General features: G+C 40.6%; 1 protein-coding gene across 1 annotated transcript in view; it reads left to right on the forward strand.

The window, feature by feature from the left end:
* Positions 1 to 23,073, forward strand: part of BRINP2 (BMP/retinoic acid inducible neural specific 2) — a 262,091-nt gene that overhangs the window by 204,482 nt on the left and 34,536 nt on the right. Inside the window, exons 5-6 of the mRNA XM_018575321.1 lie at positions 8,817 to 8,922; positions 16,878 to 17,114. Coding sequence (XP_018430823.1) covers positions 8,817 to 8,922; positions 16,878 to 17,114 — 343 coding nt within the window. The remainder of the gene's footprint in view (positions 1 to 8,816; positions 8,923 to 16,877; positions 17,115 to 23,073) is intronic.

Raw genomic sequence — 23,073 nt, forward strand, 5'->3', positions numbered from 1 at the left:
CTCATAACAGCACTCCATCTTATACTCTCCCTCTGTTGTCTTCATTTCCACTTCGTATGATATGGGGATTTTGTTATTTATAGGTACATCTTTATTGCTATGCGCCCCTATTGGGGAGATTTACCCTTACTTACCCTTCAGGTGATGGGTACTATGCAGGATAGGAAACTAGATTAAATCTCCACAACTAGGATCAAAGCAGTAGTTACGTTTTATAAATGGTTCTAACCGAATCTATTCAAAAGAGTGAGGCTTTATTACTAAGGGATCTATTCACTATGCTGCCGAGGGCAGCCAAGTGAATGACCGATCAGAAGTGAAGTGAGCCGAACACTGTTCGGCTATTCACTTCAGGCTGGTACGGCTGATTTCAGCCGTACATTGGCTGAAATCCACCGTACATCGGCCTGCTTCGTGTGGCTTCGGGTCGGCCGAACATGCTCAGCATGTTCGGCCGACCCAAAGTGCAGAAGGAGTTCGACTCAGCCGATCCAACATCTGGATCGGCTGAGCCGAACCTCCGGCAGGCTTCACACTGCTGTTCGGGCTATTCTGAAAGATCCCGAACAGCAGTGAGAGAATAGCCGAATGCCGCCGAGCGGCATTTGGCTCGGCTGTTCTGCTCGGTCCCTCAGAGGCACCGAGCAGAACAGAAAAAGAGTGAAAAAAGTAGAAAAAAGTTAATAGAAAACGATTGTGCAGAGCTAGCAGTGACAGCTAGCTCCGCCCAATAGTTTCCTATTGTCCGGCGGCTCTGCTGCTGTAAAAAAATAAAAATAAAAAAAATCCCCCGGGCGCTCTGGGAGCCCCCCGCTCCCGGCCGCCAAGAAGAGAAACCCCGCTGTGTTTTTTTTTTTCTTTATTCTGACACGAGCGATGTCAGAATAGAAAAAAAAATGTCTCCCATTAAAAAGCATTGGGACATTACTATTGGCTATTTCAATTTGCAATAGCCAATAGTAAACTAGCATTGTACCCGCCCTCTGCTGATGGACCTGATGGGGAACTGCAGAGGGCGGGTACAATGCTAGTTTACTATTGGCTATTGCAAATTGAAATAGCCAATAGTAATGTCCCAATGCTTTTTAATGGGAGAATTTTTTTTTTCTATTCTGACATCGCTCGTGTCAGAATAAAAAAAAAAGACACGGCATTGTTTCTCTCCTTGGCGGCCGGGAGCAGGAGGCTCCCGGGGCGCCAGGGAGAGTTAGCTGTTTAGAGATCAGTGTCCCTGGTTAGCAACCAGGGACGCTGATCTCTCTGAAAGTGGCCGGAGCCAACCGTAAGATCACGGCTGCCTCCACCCAGCTGTCAGAAGCAGGCCGCTCGGCCAGCTTCGGTGTTCTGCACGGCTCAGCCGAGCCGATGCATATGCGATCGGCTCGACTGAGCCGCTCGGCCATGATCGGGAGCTGTACGGGCTATTGTGAATAGCCCGTACAGCACCCCCTCGGTTCTACTGAACCGAAGGGGTCCTGGGGCCGAAGCTAGCCGAAGGATCGGCCGAAGCTACGGCCAGATCCCTCGGCAGCTTCGTGAATAGACCCATAAGTCTCCGTTCAAACCTAAGCGTTTTTGTCGCCCAAAGCTAAACGCGGAAAAACACTCAAGATACGGAATCCTGTTCTCTTGTCATGAGCGTGACAAAACGCTCAAGACAAGGTGTCCCGTTCATTTCTATAGCTCCTGTTCACACATGAGCATTGTGTCTCAAGCAAAGGCTTCAATGGAAAACTTTGTGCCACAAAATGCGCAAAAATACTTGCATTTCTGGCATTTCCCTTTGAAGTCTATGGGACTAAAAGCACTGTAATTTGCCAAAAAGTAGCCTATGTACTTTTGCCAAGCAACAGAATTTTTTTTGCTTGCAACAAAACGCTCAGGTGTGAACAGGGGCCATAGAAAGAAAGCTTTTTTTCTTTCTTTTTATGTTTTTATGATTCTTTTGGTCTGTTTTTTAGTTTTTACCTTTCAAACTGAATTTTTACATGTTTTTTCTGGTCCTCATTTGAAGATTTCCACTTCATTCATTATTTTATCTCATGTTAAAAGATTTTCTCTAGAAAAAAAAGGATTCAATTCAGAGGAGTTATACTTTCAGATGAAACTCCAGAGAACACACAGAATTGCATAATGTAGGTGGAGCAAAAAGTTATTAAGTTATGTCAGGTTTTTTGTTTTTGGATGGCAGTTAAAGTTCTTTTATTTCTCATAGAAAAAGAATCACAATGTATAAACGAGATAACCTTATGAAAGTTTCCTGACAATTGCTATCCTGCCCGTAGTTCTTCTCTAATTTAGTGTTGCTTATGTCTTAGTCATATCACACTTCATTGTTTTATGACCAGGTTTACTATAGCTCCAAGCTTAATGTGAGACTAATAGCTTACGCTTTAGCCATTATCACTTCTGCTCCTAGCTGCAGCAGTACTTTGATTATGTGCTCTCCAACTTTTGTCTTAAGAGTTATTAATGTTGGCTTAGGCTGTAACTATATTTCTCCATTGTGTATTTATTATTATCCATAAATTATTCATGTTGTTAGTGAGTGCCAACTCTAACTATACACTTGTTTCTTAGTGCATTTAAGGATGCTGGTAAGGCGTTTGGCTTAGCTAGTTCTTAATTTATTGTCGTGGCTTTTTAATAGTAAACAGCAGCAACAATGTAGAAATATTATTGTCACACAAATAATGTGCCTATTTTTTTTTCCAAGAGTTGAAGGGTAATTCAGCTTGCTGTAACATACGGTGAATGTTAAAACACAGACACCAATTGGATTAAAATATACAAAGTTTGTATGTGTCATACCACTGATTTTAGAAGTCATTCATCAGAAGATCCACTGCACTTAGTCCTACTTACTTCCTTGTTCACAAAGGGTTTGAGCTTAATATCGTAATTTGCCTATGCCGGCAATTGCCCTTTGCAACTGCCTCCGGAGAACTACGTAAAGGCTGTGTAGATGACAAATGTGCCTGTGACGCTTCTGATTTCCTTCTTTTACTAGGGTTGTGAAGAGTTATTTTGGCAAAACTGATTTAGCTGTTTGCAAAATTTCACTGAAGCCAAAACTCTGTATTTCGCTTACTAAGGGGTCTATTCACGAAGCTGCCGAAGGATCTAGCCGTAGCTTCGGCCGATCCTTCGGCTAGCTTCGGTTACGGGAGTCCATCGGTTAATTCGAACCGAGAGCCTGCTGTACGGGCTATTCACAATATTCTTTGGGCAAATTTGCTTGAAGAAAAAAAAGAAACCTTGCTACTCTCCTGTTAGCTTTATATAGAAGGTGTGTTTAGGAAAGTTTAGTATTTTAGTTAGTGTTCTTTGTATTTGTAATGCTTTTCTTGTGGGTGTATTGTATTGTTGTTTAGAAACGATCACTTTAAATTTTTTATTTTTTTGACTGTCTGCTTTTACTTTCCAAGAAAGTGAAAAATTATGAGACTAGTGAAGGGACTTTTTTTTGCACAAGAACAGGTCCAGGCTAGTTGAAAGAAGCTTATACCACCCCTTTTGTCTGAAAGTAAATTCAAACTCAGGAGTTAAATCTTAAAGATGTATACGAGTACCCTAACTATTAACAAAAATGTAACTTTTTTGTGTATCACTCGGCTGTAGATCCTCAAATCATCTCTGAATTGGTGCTGACACTGTCCTTCCTTCTGGAGGGTGGCTACTTGTGTTCTCCATGGTCCCTGTGTGTTGTAAAGTAGCCACGTAGCCAACGCTCCTAGCTCACTCCCATGGGTTTAGTGTCACTTTAAAAATGGGAATTTTGCATGCAATATTTGTGAACGTATAGAATTACTTATCATGCTTTTTACTATATTGTCACAATATCATTTAATTGAAATTGTGTTTTTTTTCTGTTCCAGTGCATTCTTCAATTATGAATTGAATTAATAGTGTGTGTCATTACTCTATAAAATCAATGATACTGAATTCTTAGAGCACCTTAACTCTGCTTGCAGCCGGGGAATTTACTTTCCTATCTTCAAGTTTACCCTAACAACTGCCTGTTTTTCAAGCCTGCTTGTTGAACAGAGTTGATGATGATGAGTTATTGTCCAATGAGCAGACAAACAGCTCTAGAATTCACTGTTAACATACATGGATGTAAATGTTTTACCTGAAGAAATTCTAATTCTGTCCAGTCCAACTCTCTAAAGCTGTCCATACACCTTACAACCATCGCACGACTTTCGTTGTGCGATGGTTGTAAGGTGATTAAAATTTTGTACGATCTGCCCATCCTGGACAGGCAGATCGTACTTGCAATCATCACAAGCCCTCCCCGCTGAGGGGAAGGCTTCTGATGATTGCAGTGCTCAGCAAGCAGTGTGCGCATGCGCACAGCGGCCTGTGCGGCATTCGTCTTCCGAGCACGCCACCAACCCGCCGAAAAACGTACGATTTTTGGCAGGTTTTCCAGCGTGCTCGGAAGACGAAAGTCGTGGGACCTTACAGTAGAAGCAGGCGCATGCTGCCCATACACCTGCCGATTATCGTACGATCGCGGGATCACCCGCGATTATCGTATGATAATCGCCAGGTGTATGGGCACCTTAACTCTGCTTGCAGCCGGGGAATTTACTTTCCTATCTTCAAGTTTACCCTAACAACTGCCTGTTTTTCAAGCCTGCTTGTTGAACAGAGTTGATGATGATGAGTTATTGTCCAATGAGCAGACAAAAACTGAAGAAGTGGAAGCTACATAAAGCAGGGTTATCCACAAGACAATATGCCAGAGGTATGTGAATCACAAAACCGGCTGAATTGAATTAGAATTATTATATCAGGTAGAACAAATAACATGTATGTATTTTCACGGTATGTTCAATCAGTTAGACTGCTCCTTTATGTATTTATTACTAAAAGAACTCATAATTTGAATCATTTTAAAAAATTGTTGCAACCATTTTTTGTATGTTCAGTTCCTCTGAGCAGTGTGGTATCACTCTTTTTTAGTTAAATAATTTTGTGCAATTTATTTTGTATTTCTTTTAATAATTTATTTAATTATGCAACTAGGAAATTAGAAACATTATCAGTTTCTAGTGAGTTCTCCAAAGGAACATATATAGATTGTGTGCCATAAAGAGATACAGGAAGTTGCAGAAATGCCCTGGTGGTCACAAGGAGGGGAAACTCCCAAGATAGGGTTACATACATGTATAAAAAGTTGATGAATATTCCAACCATTCCCTACTGTACCCTAAACATTATTGCCTCTACTATAGGTTATGTACTGCATTAGCTGTTGGAGAGAAATGTTTTATATTGAAAGGGTGTTGGACATCATAGATATCATAGGCCAGGTCAGCCCTACATCAAAATAGCTGTAAATAAGTGTATCTAAACCCAAGAACACAAATGTAAGATCTGGCAGCTAACGCCGCTTCAATGTGGTGGCTGCATTTTTGTGTTTTCAGGCTTCTCCCCATTATTTTTACCTGGTAATCCTGCCAATAAGATAATTTCTGTCCTAGCATGACAGCACTCACTTGTTGTATTGTATTTATGGAATTTATGGAGGAGCAGTGTTGTCACCCTAGGACAGGAAGTATGTTTAAATGACAGAACCCGCTCAGCTCATCTCTATAAGGAGTAGGTGGGAGTAGGTTTTCTATAGTTCACAGAACTAGTGGCATATGTAGGATATGGCATGTATGGCACATGCCCTGCGTGCCACTGGAAGGGGATGATTGCCGTGGCTACAACCGTCAGTAGTAGGGGTCTAGATTATATAGCATTGCTTTTCTGGGATCTGCAGCAGTACTCCAGCACTGTTGGTCAGTTTTCTAGCTGGAATGGGACTTGGACCTGCTACTTGACTTGTAAGAGTGCAAGGTGTGCAAGAGTGCAAGGTGTTCACTCGCTGTGATATGGGCACAGGCTGTGGGGTTTACTCAAGGGAACCTCACACCTAGCTTCATTTGAATAATGCAACAGATTGTTTATGGGGGACACAGATCAATCTATGCACATTGGCTGCAGTTGCTGTGAATCAGCTTCTATGTCCACTTTGCTTTTCCCTGGGATAGTTATTTATATGTATATTTTATTGTATGTAGTCTTTACCTTATGTGTAACCTAATTTGTTAGCACTGTTCAACAAGCCTGTGAGAGTTCATGTTGTATCAATTTGACCTCATCGGCTCTCTGTGAGTTACTAAACTATCCACATCTATAATTGTCTTCTTCATTTACCACATAGCCTTGCCTGTGTACATATCCTGCCTTTCCCCTCCTGGCTTGGGCATTTAACAGGTTGCAGCCAGACTCATGCATAATGGACAGCTGTTCAAAATTCCATGGATGCTACCTATTTATAATGTTTGGTCCCTGGAAATGCACGCTTTGTTTACTAGTATAAAACCCATTAATTTCCCATTCCTTTATTAGAGGTTTGTTATATAGTGTTGTCAATGTATGCAGCACTTTACATACAATTTATTCACATTAACCACGGTCCTCAAGATCCCTATCTCACATGCATACACACACACACACACACACACACACACACACACACACACACATATTAGGGCCAATTTCTACAGGATCTAATTATCCTACTAACATGTCTGTGGAGTGTTTTAGGAAATTAAGGCAAGCACAAGGAGAACATGCACACTCCATGCTGATAGTGTCGTGGTTGGGACAAACTGAGGACCAAGTGCTTCAAGGCAAAAAACGTTACCATTTCAAGACCACCAGCTTCTTCAGTTGTGCTCTTGGTATCATGTTTATCAGCAGAGCTGCCCGATCACTTGTACCTGCCTTTGAAGGTGCATCCCCCTGCTGCGGTTTTCATGCTCTTCTGCTCCACTAGGGGGCCTGGGACCAGAGCAAATGCTGTCAGGATGGATGGTGGTAGCAGACTCAGGAATATCCATTCCCCAATCTACTCTGTGACCTTTGAAGCAGGAACTGCTATGCTCTCAGCGCATCCTGCTTCAGGGCTGTAAGAAGCCAGGCTGAAATGCCTGGTAAACAGACAATCAAGCACAATCCTGTGTTTGATCATCTGCATTGGAGGGCAGGGGAGACATTATTGGTCTTATAGACCCCTGCTGTCTCCATAAAGATTACCTGGCACCTCCCAATGCTATCACATAGATGCTTGTTATCCCCCTTGTGATAGCAATAACACTAAGTGAAGTTGTTTTTTTTTGTAAAGTGTTAAAAAAAGAATAAAATAAAAATTGTAAAAAAATACAAGCAACCCTGCCACCCCTGCTATCTGCATGCGAATGCAAACATGCACCTAAGGTATGCACATGCATGTAAACAGCAATTGCGCCACATATGTTAGGTATCACTGTGAACGTCGGAGTGAGAGCATTAATTCTAGGGCTTTAATTCAGTGTTAAATCTAAATGGATGAGCAGCAAATATTTTTTGGCTGTATTTGTCTTTATTATAATATATTTACTTATTCAAAAAGGGCAAAAATAAAGCAATAGAAAAAAATCAACAAAGTTTTAACAACGGTAGATAACAAAGAGAAGAACTATAGAGTAATGGAGAACAAAACAGCAACAAGGTATTTAAACAAATAAAACTTGAACTGGGGGTGATAGAAGCGGCAAATGGAATTATAAGTGTGTAGCTTGCAATGCTACAATATCACATTGAGGAAGGTAATACTTAGTATAATGGGTATAATAACATTGTGAGAGAAGACTTAGAGAGCATCGTCTATTGACAATTATGAGTACCATCGTTTTTCACCATTGCTCATGCACAATTTGCATACAGCCGGCGCTCGTTCTGTAGTTTCTTTGTGCGGTTTCGGAGGCTGGTTGCCTCCGAATCCGAAACAACATTAAAATTAATTTCCTTTGACGAAACAAATTAAAATGTTTTTCATTTCCATTTGTTATGTCCGAAATGATTTTTTTTGCCTTGCACATGTCCATTGAGTATTATATTGTGTATGCACTAAAATTAATTTATTGTATTTTTTCCTAAAAAGTAATTTTCTATCCTTAAATTCAGATTTTATTATGTGTGTGAAAAATTGCTTCAGTCAGTCCTAAGGTGTTTAATAAAGTACATCCAATCAGCCACCAAATGGGATATTTCATAAATCAGTGTTCATCACTAAACTCCAAATATCAGCTATGTGTGCTGTACATTAGTGCTCTGGCCACCAGCCTTGTCCATATATTAAATTCATAACAGCAATTTCTTTGGCTTTTGTTTGTGGGCCAAGAAATCAGCTTTAGGTTAGTAGAAAAAATGAATTCTCGTGGTTATGATGTTGGAATTGTGTTTGAAGAGAGGTCATGCAGTTATAACAGCATTCAGCACTGTGAAGGTTTTGTCAACATTTTGAAAAGCGGCATAAAAATTCATATGCTTCTTCTTCCCCGTGACCTCCTAAAAGCAGGTCTCCTTTCACCTTTTGTATCAGTGTGTGTTGTTGTGTACTGTTATTTGCGACTTTTGTAATTATTATGATCAGAATGCAGAACACAGCAGAATGACTTGTGTAAATGCAAAAGGAAAGTTTGCCGATCTTAATATGTGGAAAAATGTATCTGGCTGGCCCATTAAGAGGCATCATTGCTCAACAGTCTGCAAATGAATAGGAAATTAGTCATTTACTTTGCACAGCTCGGATTTATCTATTGGGAAAAGCATACATAATTTGTGTTCAGGTCAAGGCAATGTCAGCGACTGGCATAAGACAAGTGAAGTAGTTAGGGATTTGAACTGAAGGCGAGTAACTGATGTCCGTAACAGCAGAAAATAATTGAATTTGATAATTTTCAGCTCTTAACACTGAATCCGTTTATATACAGGTAACCGAAACGAGGACTGGCCCCCTTGGCTGCAGTAACTACGACAACCTGGATTCTGTCAGCTCGGTATTGGTGATGGGTCCTGAGAGTAAAGTGCAGCTTCTTGGTAAGGATAATATTTTCTTTTCTTCCTTCAAGGTTCTCCGATTCTCCATGCTCCAGCTTAAAGCTGAATTCTAGGCAAACAGCTAAATGCACAAGCTGTTTTTTCCTGCCAAAGGATTGGTATTTCTGTCCATTCAATCTGAGATGTACACAGCTCTGCCACACAGCAGAGCCAGGTTGGTGACCTTACTTTCCTCTACTGAAGTTATACAATGCAGCCTGGTCACCTCCCTGCCCCCAACATATGATTGGCCATTAAAAGAGCGAAAGCGGACTGATGAGCTCATTCATTTCTTCTTTTCTACTGTCAGCATGTGTGTTATCAACACATCTGGATTCAATACACCTGATTGGCTGCTAGTGCTGCCCCTTCTCCTTCAGTCCGAGGGCTGCAGTACTAAGTTTCTAATAAGCCAATATCAAGTCAAATTGAGGAACTTACACTAATTGAGTTTACAAAATAATGAATTATTTTTTTAATGAATGTGTAGCTACATTATTAGGTTGTTTTTTTCTGCCCGGAGTTCAGCTTTAACAGTCCATTAATATTCCTCTGAGCCATTGTGATGCATTAATGCACACACATTAATTTGTGTTAAGGTAGCCTATTAATTATGGACAAATTATTTTAATGCAGCTCACCACAATGCACGGCATTTAAAAAGAATGTATGCATGATTACCGCTACACATAACTATGAATGCACCCTAAAGGTGATGTTACCTAAAATGGGTTACTCAGTTTTCGGTGGGCTCTATAGTTGATCAAGTTTTTTGTTCTTTAACCTCTTGGGCACTCTGGTAGGACGTTTTTAACCTACAGGCCTTAGAAAGACAAAAACACTTTCTTTTTAGCTTGTATCGGTGCTGACATCCATCCTCTGCTGGTTTCTCCTAAGGGTCATATGGATATGAAATATCGGGTGGTTAATTATTGCTTTGTGTAAAGACTAACAAACAATAATCCATATGTAGCGGTGAGAAAGGATCAAGGTCTAAAGTTCTCCTTGCCCCGTCAATGCCACGATCTTAGCTAACCAGCAGCCAATCACAATCACCAAAAACTGACAAATACTTTAAGGAATGTGAAAGGTAAATCCACCCCTGAACCCTGCAGCACTTTAAATCAAAGTGAATTTCACCTAAAACTGAAATTGACGGGCACTAACACTGCACTCCATACATTTGGGAACTAAAAAGGGGTGCCTAACAAATGTTTCTCGTGTTAGCTACTCTGATGCTGAGGCTGAAAAGTTGTATTTGTGGCTGTATTTGCCATAATGAAACTTGAACCCCAGTGCCTAGGGTAACAGGGAACGGGTGATAAGCAAATTATGGTAACTTTTTTCTCATTTTGTTTCCCTCTTCTGCCCACCTCTTGACATCTGTGCCTAAATGCAGCAGGTGCACTATAGGGGGATGCTGAGAGGAGTCAGAATTCTCTTTATGGTCCTGGAAACATAATAATGTATGTTTATGTTGGAGTGTACAGTTAAGAAGACATACAATGAAAAGTGCCTGTGTGCATGAAACATGATAAAAGTGACATAGTAACATAGTATATAAGGCTGAAATATAATGACCAAGGTCCATCCAGTTCAGCCTATGTATGCAAGTGTGTGTGTGTGTGTGTGTGTGTGTGTATTTATCTTACTCTAACACTTCCCATATCCCTGTAGATTCTGCGAAAGAAGAAACTCATCCAGAAGTTTCTTGAATTTATCAATGTTATCTGCATATACCACCCCCTGTGATAGTGAGTTCCAAACTTTCACCACTCTCACAGTGAAATATTCCCTGCAAATTCTAAGATTGAACCCCCTCTCTTCTAACCTCTTGTTGTGTCCCCGGGATTTCAATACAGTTTTGGGATTAAACAGCTTGTTCTTAATATTGGGGTCCCCATTGATGATTTTGAAGACTGCAATATGGTCCCCTCTCAATCGCCTTTTTTCTAAGGTGAATAAGTTTACATTTTGAAAGCAGTCTTCATAACTCAGCCTTTAAATTAATTTTGTAGCCCTTCTCTGAACTCTCTCCAGTTCCAGGACGTCCCTCCTGAGTGTCGGCAACCAGAACTGTACCGCATACTCAAGATGGGGCAGAACCAATGAGTTATAAAGTAGAAGTATTACTCTTTGATCCCTTGTTTCAATTCCTCTCTTGATAGACAACAGTATCTCGTTAGCTTACCTGGCTGTTGCTTGGCATTGCTTACTATTGCCAAATCTGTGATCTATGAACACCCCCCAGGTATTTTTCTATGTCTGACTTCCCTAAAGTAGCACCCCCAAAGTAGTAGTTTGCGCACATGTTCTTTACTCCCAAATTCTCTGAGGGGAATTTATGAAAATTGGAGCAGACAAAAACCGGAGCAGCTGTGCATGGCAACCATTCAGCTTCTCTCTTCAGTCTGTTAAGCGAAGATTTGAAAATGAAAGAGAGAAGCTGATTGGTTGTCATGTACAGCTGCTCCAGATTTTGTCTGCTCCAGTTTTGATAGATTCCCTTCAACGTGTCCATCTCCTGTGGAATTGATTTCATGGATTAGTAAATAAGCCACTTTTTGAATATGTCGTGGTGCCATTATCTACTTTTTCCGCAACAGTATTACCAGTGACAAGCTTTGCGAGCACCTGACCATGGCGGATAAGGGTGAAACAACCTAGAGCCACACCATGGCTTGTTTATTAATACATCTAAGACATTGCTTTTATCTTATAAAGTAGACCCCACTGTGCCTTCAATAACACATCCTAGCAGCAGTAATTATTAAAACAATCAAGACAGTGGAGAATATCATACAGATATGGCCCTGGTTGTATTGGGACAAATATTTATTTAGATCTAAGCAACCAGTACAAACACATGTCAAATAGAAAAAAATGTGCCTTCAATGTAATGCAGACATTGTTGTTGTGGCATCAGGTGTTTTAACAGACTCTTCAAGTAGCCCCCTCACATGGGAAAGCAGTGAGCAAGGGAATTTGAATATATTTTTAAACTCTGAACAAGCCCTTTAGGCTTCAACACAGACCATTGACCGAAACCCCTCTTCCATTATCCCTCTCTAATTCAGCGTTTGGCCTAACAGTGCACATTCTACCCCCTATAGTAGGATTAATGAAGAATTCAAGGTTGGGGTTGCTGCCAGGTGTCACAGTCATACATATTGATTGTGATTCATGTCAGAACAGAAAATACAGCAGTGAGGTTTTTAATTCAAGTCGGAACTCTGTAATGCAGCATTCTGTCTCCTAATGAGATTCTGTAAATGCTAGAGCAAGATGAATGCTTTGAAAGTATGCATTTATGAAAGCAGACAAGGAGTCACATCAGGTGTTCCCTAATAAAACCTAGATGCAGACAATGGCGTATTCAGTGACACTGGACAATAGAGGTCCAGTTGTTGTATCTAGTCACGCAATCCGCATTGAGCACTGAGGCATAACAGTAACACTCCTTGTCCTGCCATTTAGAGGCCCATAGCTAGGATCCTGTACAGCTATACCTTCCAATAATGTTACCTTTTTCCAACAATAAATGTGTTTTTCTCTTCATGTAACCCGGGACTCATGTAGGGAGTTGCACAAAGGGATTGATGTGCTAAAGCTGAAGAAAATAATATAAACATAAAATTGTTGTCTATTGCAACTTACTAAGTTTCACCTTTCCTTTATGAAAAAAAAAGTCTTCTGATTGGCTGCTATGGGCAAGAGTTTTAGAGGGGTATTCACTAAAGAGCCAAAGGATTGAGCCAAAGGATTAAGCCGAAGCTTCGGCTAATCCTTCGGCCGCCGGAGCCCTTCAAAATAGCCCTACAGCAGCTGAATCGGGGAGAATGGTCTGCCTAATTTTCTTTTACGGGGGACCCCACACTTTTTTTTTCTATTTTATGGGGGTGGGGTTCCTCCTTAAATTTCCTACCAGACCTAAAGGACTGCTGTCATCATGTCGGTACCTCTCTCTGCATCATTGGGTACTGCCAATGGCGTTGGAGAACAGCAAAAGAGGAAGAAGACACTATGTGAAATGTAACCCACCTGAAGATATTTTAAAAAGGTAAGTATAAAACAAATTGAAAAAAAATAAAAAATGTGTGTGCTTGGTGGATTCAACAAAGCAAGTTATGAAGAACATGCTCCAGAGTGGGGATACAGGATGGTCACTAACAGCACTAACAGGTGGTCATGTAACCTGCCCAGCTTGATTGGATGGGAAGTTGCAGCCACGCTCTGTTACAGCCTTCAACAACAGAATATTATCGGTCCCTTCCTCAATCTTCTACCTAAACACAGTCAACAACAATTCTATGAAGTATATTTGCATACTTCTATCCTTTAGTACAAAGTGTTGCATATGTACACCATTGCCCCCTACAGGAAACTCAGAAAAAGCAAATTGGAAAGGAAAGAAAACCTGTACTGAAACAAATATGTAGGCTGCCACTGCCAAACTGCCTAACAGGCTTGATGCTTGTCATGCTGGTCCATTGGCTTCAGCAATTTCACTAGCCTAGAAAAAGTATTCAGATCAGAAGTTCAAGTGTATTTATAAATAAGTACAACAGAAAAAGGAGAAAGTATTTCCACAGTGGGATGTGCAAATGCCCATAGGAAAAGGGGGGGGGGGTCTTTAAAGAAACATTCCCAGACCTCAGCAATAAAAATTTAGAAAAAACATTTATTTAGTGTGCCATTTTTAACATCTTTAAAAATATAAGATAAAAGACATATACTGGTACATTCATCACATGGTAACAATACCGTACGATTCTGAATTACACAGTTGTTTTTCAAAGTTGTATATATGCTCTTGTGTATCCCAACATGTTTCGCCCGTCCGGGCTTCTTCAGGGGAAAAAACGAGAAAGGGTATGTATCATGTTTGGACTTTTACAATCGGCCAATCAGAAGCAGAGGAATATGACTGGTAGGTGAGAAGAAAAACACTGTTTCATTTGTTAAATTCAGATACAGAATTATTCCAGGTATGGCGCTTGGGAGTGGAGCAGCACAACATCTCACCGCATAAGCAGGATACCATGACCTCCACCTGCTATCGTTTGTCGCTACTGCTCATCGCTTGACCGCCATGGTGTGCTTCTCTGAAGCGAACCCTTCTTTTTGCCCAATAGAATCATTCTGGAAATCTCTACAAAGTGAGATATATTTATCTCTTAATCAGTGTTTGGGGAACAGGTGTGCCCATTGGATGATTTCTCCTCACCTCTGGTTCTGGAAACTACACTAAAAAATATATAGCAATGTAAACTTCACAGAGGGTTGTAACTCTTGCATACTCTATGGTTATATGTACAATTCCAAGGTGGACTTTACTGGCTGCATGCCACATTTTCAGAAAAAGGAAGTCTCTATATTTCAGTACTTTCATTACAGGTTTAATTTACCCCATTACTCTAGGTAATAGCCACATACATTATTTTGCTTTACATAACTAGAGTAAAGGTACAGTATGTTGGGTATACTATGCTGTTTCTAACATTTGCTCATTACTAGTACTTTAATATAAAAATTGAAATAAGTTTAAAAAAGTAAAAGACTGGGATTACAGCTAAAAAAAGGCAAATTAACTTACAACAGGCATAACATTCGTTTTTAGAGTTGACAATGAAGACATTGAAGTCGTGGATTGTTTCTGCCTCCTGGAGTCAATAATCAATGAGAAGGAATCCAGCAGTCAAGAAATACAACACAGTCTAGAATTTGGCAGACTTGCAGAAAGGGGCTTAGAAGAGATTTTGCAAAGCACTGATGTGTATTTACAAAGATTCAGATTGTTCAAGCTATGTTTTCTTTTCTGTAACATTTTATGGATGAAAAAACTGAACCTTGAAAAAACAGGACAGGAAGAGAGTTGATGCTTAAAAGTGGTACTACAGGAAAAAAAAATATTTTGGAAAGACCACAATAGAAGTGAGTTACCTCTAATGAAGTCTGGAGGGCTGCTGGTTATTATAGAAAATAAAGTTTAATTCATCCCAGATGCTACACATACCGCTTTTCTTAAGGCTCTGCTACTGATAGTTCTGGCTCTTTTTCACTATTTCCTTCCTCTTCTGTCATCCATTCACAATAAGGCCTTGCATTCTGTTTAGAGAATACAGGTTATTTTGTGAATGGTCAAGGGGAGATCCTATTGTTTACCTGTCTCTCTTCTCCCTTTGTCCATTCACAGAAAGCCTTGTTTTCTGTGAACATAGCATTAGGCATTTTGTGAATGTACAGAGGGAGAGGAAGGAGAAAGCAACATGATCCCTTCACTGTATGAGAGCCAGAACTATCCGTACCAGAGCCTTAAGAAAAGCCTTGTGTTTAATATCTGGGATTAATGAAATTGTTATTTTCTATAATATCCAGCAGCACTCCAGACGTCATTCGCATACTCTTCATTAGGGGTAGCTTATTTCAATTGTGATCTTAAAAAAAAAAAAAGTTTTTTTCCTGGAGTTCAACTTTAAGTTTCAATTGAAACTCAGGCCTTGTTCACAACGAAAGCGTGTGCATTCCAGAGTGGTAGCTGCTGGAACGCACCGCGATCACTGTGAAACTTCTCCCCGTGTTTTGGGGCGGGAGGGGGCGTGGCGGTGCATTGTATTCAATGGCACCGCTTACATGCCCCCCCGCCCGCAGTGCGATCGAACGCCTGGCAAACTTTGCCAGCGTTGCGTTCCACTGCAAATGCAAAAAATAGGGCTTGCGTTCGATCGCATTAAACTTATTGCGGGACAATTTCATAAACCAGATGGTGGAAGTCCTAACCAGGAACAATGCTAAACTAGATCTAATAATTTCAAATAATGCAGATCTAGTTGCAGACATAGCCACTTAGAAAAACCTGGGTAATAGTGATCACAGGGCGATTACATTTAAAGTTGGGTACAGAAAATAAAGCAGGTTGGTTTGACAAGAAATTAAAATAAACCCGTTGCTATGCCCTGCATGATAAAAAAAAGAGGCTTGCTTTAAAGTGTGGACAGCATTACAGCACACAGTCTTGTCCTGCCTGCCGCAGCAGGTGACCCCCTCCTTCTTCTTCACATTATCCCTTTGTGTGGAAGTAATCTGCTAGAAGCTTTTAGGTGACTTGTAAACAAGAAAAGACTGTTTGAGATCCCAAACAGAGACCTCTCTTGTGAAATAAAAAAGGAGAACAAACTGTGTTGTCAGGATACAAGATTTCTTGAAAAATTAATGAAACTGTTACTGAACTGGGACTCCTTGCATCGCTACTCGTGTTTGCAGTGCCAGATACAATACAGCCTCTCTGTCTTAAATCAGTCAAAGCACAACCATCTCAAAACTTTCTTTTTTTTTGTTCTTCTAAGTCACTGGGTTTATTTTATGCTGGCTCACTCCGACACTGGGCATTTGGAAATAGGCGCAGTACAATTTAGCTCCTCTGTCAGCGAGGCGCTTGCAGGCAAGTGTGAACCTGATGTGAATGCACAATCACATCCAATTTATTGTATGCAAAGATGTTTACCAATAAAATACTTTTTTCTGCATTATTTATACTTAAAATAGAGCCAAGGTTGTATTCCCAGGGATCCTTTGTTAGATCAGACATTGATGTTCAAGCTGCTGTAATTAACTAGAGTTTCTGGGTCTTAGCCAATGGGAGACAAGCTATCAAGTTCTCCTCCATAGCTCTCCCAGGCAGACGGAAACAGGTACAAAGTGTGCACCTGGTTTTAATAGGTGAGGCCCATAAATAATAGTTACAGCGCCTGCTAATTAGCTTGGGTTGCGGAACATGCACTTATGCTATTCCTAGAATTGCGAGCTTGAGATCAGCAGGGTATATATTGAGATGAATGCCCCTTCGGCTCTATAGAGATGAATGCCTCTGCGTTGATATGTATACATATAAGGATTCAGAAAAATTCATTGCCTTCTGCTTCTAATTGGGAATATGTCTCTCTTCTCATTCCCAGGGCTGCAGGCGCTGCTTCCTCAGTACTTACAAGTGAGATTTGTGAGGGCTGCATTGTCCTACATATCCTGTAACTCCCAGGGAAGGATGGAGTGCCAAGGAGGCGAATGCTGGTGCCACTGTGATCCTGCCTACCCACAATGCAACTGCCCTGCGGAGGACATTCATATACTGGAGAAGAGCCTGACGCAGACGCAGGAACAGGCATCTGGTCAAAACAAAGAGTTTGAGGAATCTGGTAAGTTACAAAGTAGAGCCAGATCGGAACTGAGTTAAAGGGTTAGTCCACCCAGACATGTTATTACAGTAATATGTGGAGCCTGGTGGGCTTCCTTTATGTCTTGGATAGTTCAGCATTGAGATCTCTCTGACATAATTCTCAACACTGTCCTGTCTACTGAGCAGTTTTTACTGTTTCTGCCTGCCTCTGTGTGTTACAGAAACTTCTGGTGCATCATCCATAATATAAATTATATTCAGAAGAGAGAGTGGAACCCCACATAATGGACACAGCAGGCATACAGACTTAGAAACTCAAGTTTAGAGCCTTCACTGATAAAAATCTTTAATAGGAGACACCAAGCAACACCACGATGAGGTGATCTTTCTGGTCACTCCTCTCCCTCTCCCTGTCAAGGTGTCCCCTGCCAGAAAACTGTACAGCCTGATTAGTGGTTACTGCTAAGTCTGAGGTCTCCCATCCCAGCCCCAGTCCTGCTTTGCATGAGTTACATAAGGTTGATATCAACATCAAATTCAAAGACTTACACTAGCTGCATTTAAAAAAAAACTTAACAAAAAAGTGGAGAGTGGATACCACTATTTGCTCTCCGCTGGTCACCACAATGGTACCCCATGCCGTGGCTTGCAGTTTACATCCCTATTCATACAATGCATGCAGTGATTGTACTGCTTGGGGTGCCCCGCAAAGTTCTCTGTGCTTAACACTGTAAAACTTGATTGAAGGAGAGGTCAGTCGCATAACTTCGACAGGTCAGGTGATTGGGCTTTCCCCTTTGCTTTTTTGAATGCCTTTAAATAGCACTGCATTGCCTTTGGAGTCCTGAAGCAAATGAAGCGCAATGCAATTTGTAAAACTACTTTTTGACTTCGGTGAGGTGCACAGCTTTATAAATGGAGCCCTGAGATAAATAAAATCCCATTCAAATACTGCCACAGTGCCGAACCAAGAAAGATGAGTATTACCTCTATAGATCAATGAGCTGATTCATGCTGATCAGTCTTAGATCAGATTTTCAAAGATTCGCTCATCTGATGTGTTCATAAATACAGCATATAATGTTCTGATTTTATATGCATCCTGCTTTCCACATATCAAAAGAATTACCTCCAAATGAAATAATTGTGTTTGTGGATGGCCAAAAGAAGTATTATTTTCTTTTATTTGTTGCAATAAGCAAGCTTTAAATTACTCTTAAACAACCAGGTGCCTCTCTAGACACCAGTAAATCGCTTACAAACAGCTGATGCTTATACCTTTTATGACTATACACCTTTATCTTCAAACATAATTCCACTTGAAGATTGATTAAAAACAAATAGTGTATATATCGCGCTGATTCAGTCTGCAAGTGTTTCAATTACAGTTGCATTCCTTTCTTTGGATAAACTTCATATATTCACCAAAGGGAATTCTATTACACACAACATGAGGCAAATGCTTAAGACATTCTTTTATGCTCTTCCAAGGGGTATTTTTACCTGCATCTTGAATATTTCACCACTTGATTAACAAGCTGTGCTTAGTTACATGGAAAAACGCATCATAAATAAAACTTAAATAGGACGGGCGCTGTGAATGTGCCAGTCGTTATGGTTGATGCAGGATAGGGGACCACTGGAGCATAAAATTGGAGACATATACCTTGATTTAAACTCTCCCATAACAATTTGCGGCATGATTTTGTTTGTAACGGAAAATCAGTGTTGTCAATGATAATATATTTACCTGTGTGCATAGTACTCAATTTAAATAGGGCAGCCAAAGACAAAGAGGCCTTAAAATGCTGTACACAAGTTACAATACTTTCAATTCACAAAACCACATGAGCTATTTTACATGAGTGTGCGATTTTAATTCTTGATGGTTTTTAAATCAAAATATTAAATTAATATTTAACTGAAACTACTTTTTTTGAGGGTTGCCATGGCACTGTTTGCCTTTTTTGTTTTGCACACGCTTCTGTTTTGGGAATTGATTTTGGACATGTTAAAAAATAGTCATGCATCCTCCAGAAAATGCTGAGGGAAAAAAGATTTTTTGTGCTCGCCATAAAACCATTTTCTCTGGAGATCAACCGTAATTCACTGGAGGTCACAGCTCCCTTTCCACGTATGGATTTATTTTTTGCTTTGTTGCCCTTTTTTCCACAGTTGAGTTGTGGCAAGGTTGGCTTCATTGTTTTTCCTGTTGCTTAATGCTTGTTACTCCTGAGCCTGCATTGAATGTTGAGGCGTATAGCCACTAGATGGGGATGTACCCTTTGCATTTACATAGTGTCCAACCTCCTAGAGCCTTGGTTCTCAACTGGTGGATCGTGACCCAAAAGTGGATCGCGACCCTCTGTTCAGCGGGTCACCACATGCCTTCCACTGCACAAGGTGAGAGGCTGCTCTGCCTCCCTCAACGCAACACTGTCAGTTCTCACGCCAAGCAGCCATTCAAAATATACTTCCCAGTGCAGAGTGTCAGCTTGAGGTGGGATGGGGCTATGGCCGTGAGGGTGCTCCATCCATACGTGCATTGCTTATGGTACCGCAATGCCGTGCTTTCCATTGCAGTGTGACTTGGGTCACGACTTAATGACCAAGGACAAATGTGGGTCCTGAGGTTACACAGGTTGAGAACCACTGTCCTAGTACAAATGTAGAAGAATGAAGTACCTTGCCCTCCAATGAACTACTGGAGAAAAGGGCTTTATGATGAGTACAAAGAAATTCAATTTTTATCTCAAGTTTTTTTTTTTTTTTATCACTACATCAAATGCATCTTTTATTCTGTACTGCTCAGTAGGCACTTCACGGAAACTTCCACAGCCAGAAGTTAGAAATATTTGTAGGGGCAGAAATCCATGTGATATTCTTTGTGAACCTTACATTTAAATATAAAAGATAATATGTGGTGATTTTAGCAAATCTATGCAATACAACCTTTAAAGCCATACTGAACCTTCAGTTTAAAGTAGCAAAATTCACTCCAGGTGCATGAAAACAAAATGTGTTTAACATTTTACTGACTATTTTCTTTATAAAACAGGCAGCATGCTGTGGAGAAGGACCCTCACTTTTTGGAAGGAAGCAGTGGTCTCTCTACAGAGGTCTGACATGCCCCCTGCTGAGCCAGAGCTGGAGCTTTTCAATTAGTAGGGAGCATTACATTTTAAAAATGTTAATGTTTGCGCTTGTGAATGTCCCCCCTTTTAATTATAAATGAAAAAATAACTGATAGCTGCAGCGAAAGACCGACAAAGCCAAAAGCAATGTCGCCAAGAGTGCTAAACCAATACACAGCGCTATCTCCGCTTTTTGTGAACCAATTGAATGTAACCCATAAACCTTCAAATAGACAATAAAACAACCCAAAACACACCTATGTGTGTATACCACCGTATATCAAGTGTACACATAAAATACAATAAGTATGGTGCAAAAAATATAGTGAACAGTGTGAAATAATGTGTGAATCATAAATAATAAATATGAAATAACTAAAGTCCATATAAAATATATATAAAGTACAAAACTTCATCCGATCCTCACAGGACAAAGATAACTCGTGATCAGTTCAAATAAAAAATATTTATATGTGTAATCATATAATCCCACCCCAAAGGAAAAACAAATCTCCCAACCTCACCAGAATCAAATAGTCAAATCGCAGTGATCACAGGACGCTACTTTCAGTGGCGGACCTAATAACCAAAGGGCCCTGGTGCAAGATTTTATCTTGGGCCCCCCTCCCAAGATCCTGCATAGCCCACCTGGGACTCTCTATGGTGGACTCTTCAGGCTCCCAGGTGGGCTGGTCTGGTCTGGTCGTCGGGATGCCGCCCCGGTACAGTTGATACCCATGTAAGAGGCCCCCCAGACCCCTCACATGGGTACTGGCCATACCCCTCTGATGGCGGTGTTCTATCAAAGGTTGTGACTACGCTAGAATGTGTGACCGGTGACGTGGTCACATGTTTTACCGTAATCCAGCCCAGTTTTTCGGTGGTGGAATGTGTGACCGCCAATAGGTGAAGCATTCCAGCGCTTTCCCAGCTGTTACAGTGCAGATTGGCATTGCAAATCGCATGTGCAGGAGAACCGATCTGCCCTGAAATGCCACTTCTCTCCGACCGCGATCTCACATTCCAACGCACTCACAAAGTCGGATAGAAGTGACATTTCAGGACTGATCAGCTGTTTCAGGGCAGATTGGTTCTCCTGCACATGTGATTTGCGATGCCGATCTGCCCTGGAACAGCGGAGAACGCATTGGAAGTTTGGCTGAACTGGAGTATGGGACTTGTCCCTACACACACAGAGACTTAGCATTTCTCCTTGAGGACATCTCAAAACAACAAGATGTTTTGTATTTGGGGTGACCTTTACCACTGTCACCAGTGCTGCAAACTATTTTCTCAAATTCCCTGTAAATGGATGAGACCACTCTGATGAGGATTGATTTACGTCTACACATGGAACAGCAATATTTAGTAAGCCCGGGCAATCTTGACTACGTTTTGTAAATGTGCACTACATACACCCACACATGATTGCTTGGTTTTGTGTTATTTTAAATCTAGGCTATTTGAGATAGGAACTTTTGATTCAGTTCCATCTTTTGTATAACACTTTTGGAGTATATTCAATAAAGGAAGCATAGTGCACATTTAAGCCTTGCATAGCTACAGATCAACGAGGGGCAGACTTGGCACATTTATAGTATGTTATTTGTTTTCTCTGTATATAACTCTGTCTCCCCAAAATCTGAGTTCTGCAGATGAAAAAGCCTTTAGGAGCTTATGTGGATGACTCTATTGACAATCCATACTTACTTTTGTGCTGCCAGTGTTTGTTTTTTGGTGCATTTTCGAGCAGACATTGAATATGCACATGTTTGCATGTATTTAGGAGGGTGCAAATCCTGACATATACTATACATACTGATGGAAGTGGGATTATTCATCTTTCCTGTTTTAGCACCGTTTGATTTGCACAAGCAGACAGTGTGTTTATTATGCAAGGCTTTGCATGGTTAAAGCGGGATTGTTCTGACAACGTACCCAGTGCACATCAGGATACAATCTCAGTTTGGGAAGACAATAATCTAAATAAGTTTTGTACGCTGCGTATATAGATGGATGATTCATATGGTTGGGAAAAAAAACAGTGGATAGGATGCTTGATATATATGGCACAGCTGTGGAACCATAAAAAACATATGAATCTGTAATGTCTAACCACACAAGTGAATTGGGAACAGTGGTTTTTGTTTTATAGATGTACAACAGAGCATAATGTATAAAATGTATTTTTCATTGGCAGACTAACCTCCCTTTGGAGTATATTAAGGAAGATTAGTTTTTAATATGTGTTGTGTTTCACAACGATGCCTTCCTTGTGTTTGCCTCTCTATCGTAACCCAAATTGAGTAGAAAGCCGTATGGGGTCTGAGGCTCCCAGAGTGGCACACACCATCTTCCAGTGTTCTTACCGGGAGATCTGCTTTTGGGCACTCTAAGGTCCCATAAAGAAGATTGTTGCTTAGATAAGGGGCTGGTAGAGTGTTTCAAGTCAGGCAGTTCAGTGCACAGAAAGGCTTAGAAAAGGATTCTGTTTGTGTTACATCGCAGCATGGTGAATGTTGCCTGCAGCATGTGCTGGCTGTGAATGTGAGACACCCGTTCATCTAGTTTTTTTCCCCCCCCAGCATATCCGCAAAGCATTGACAGCCAGGCTGAATATGATGCTTTTGCCGAGCATGCCATCTATGATTATGCTACTGCAATCACAAGACTTTTTTTTAAAGTAGAAAATCAGTTTTAAGACACATAAGGTAATGCAATAAGTTATTTTGAGCTAATGAATCATTTTGGCAAATTCTATTAATGTTGGGCATTTTAACACAGATACTCAGAATAGACATCATGATAAATTATATCTTTTAAGTGCAAACTTGAAGCACCATT

Source organism: Nanorana parkeri, unplaced genomic scaffold (genome assembly GCF_000935625.1).
Source record: "Nanorana parkeri isolate BGI_ZX_2015 unplaced genomic scaffold, ASM93562v1 scaffold52, whole genome shotgun sequence".
Taxonomy (NCBI): Eukaryota; Metazoa; Chordata; class Amphibia; order Anura; family Dicroglossidae; genus Nanorana; species Nanorana parkeri.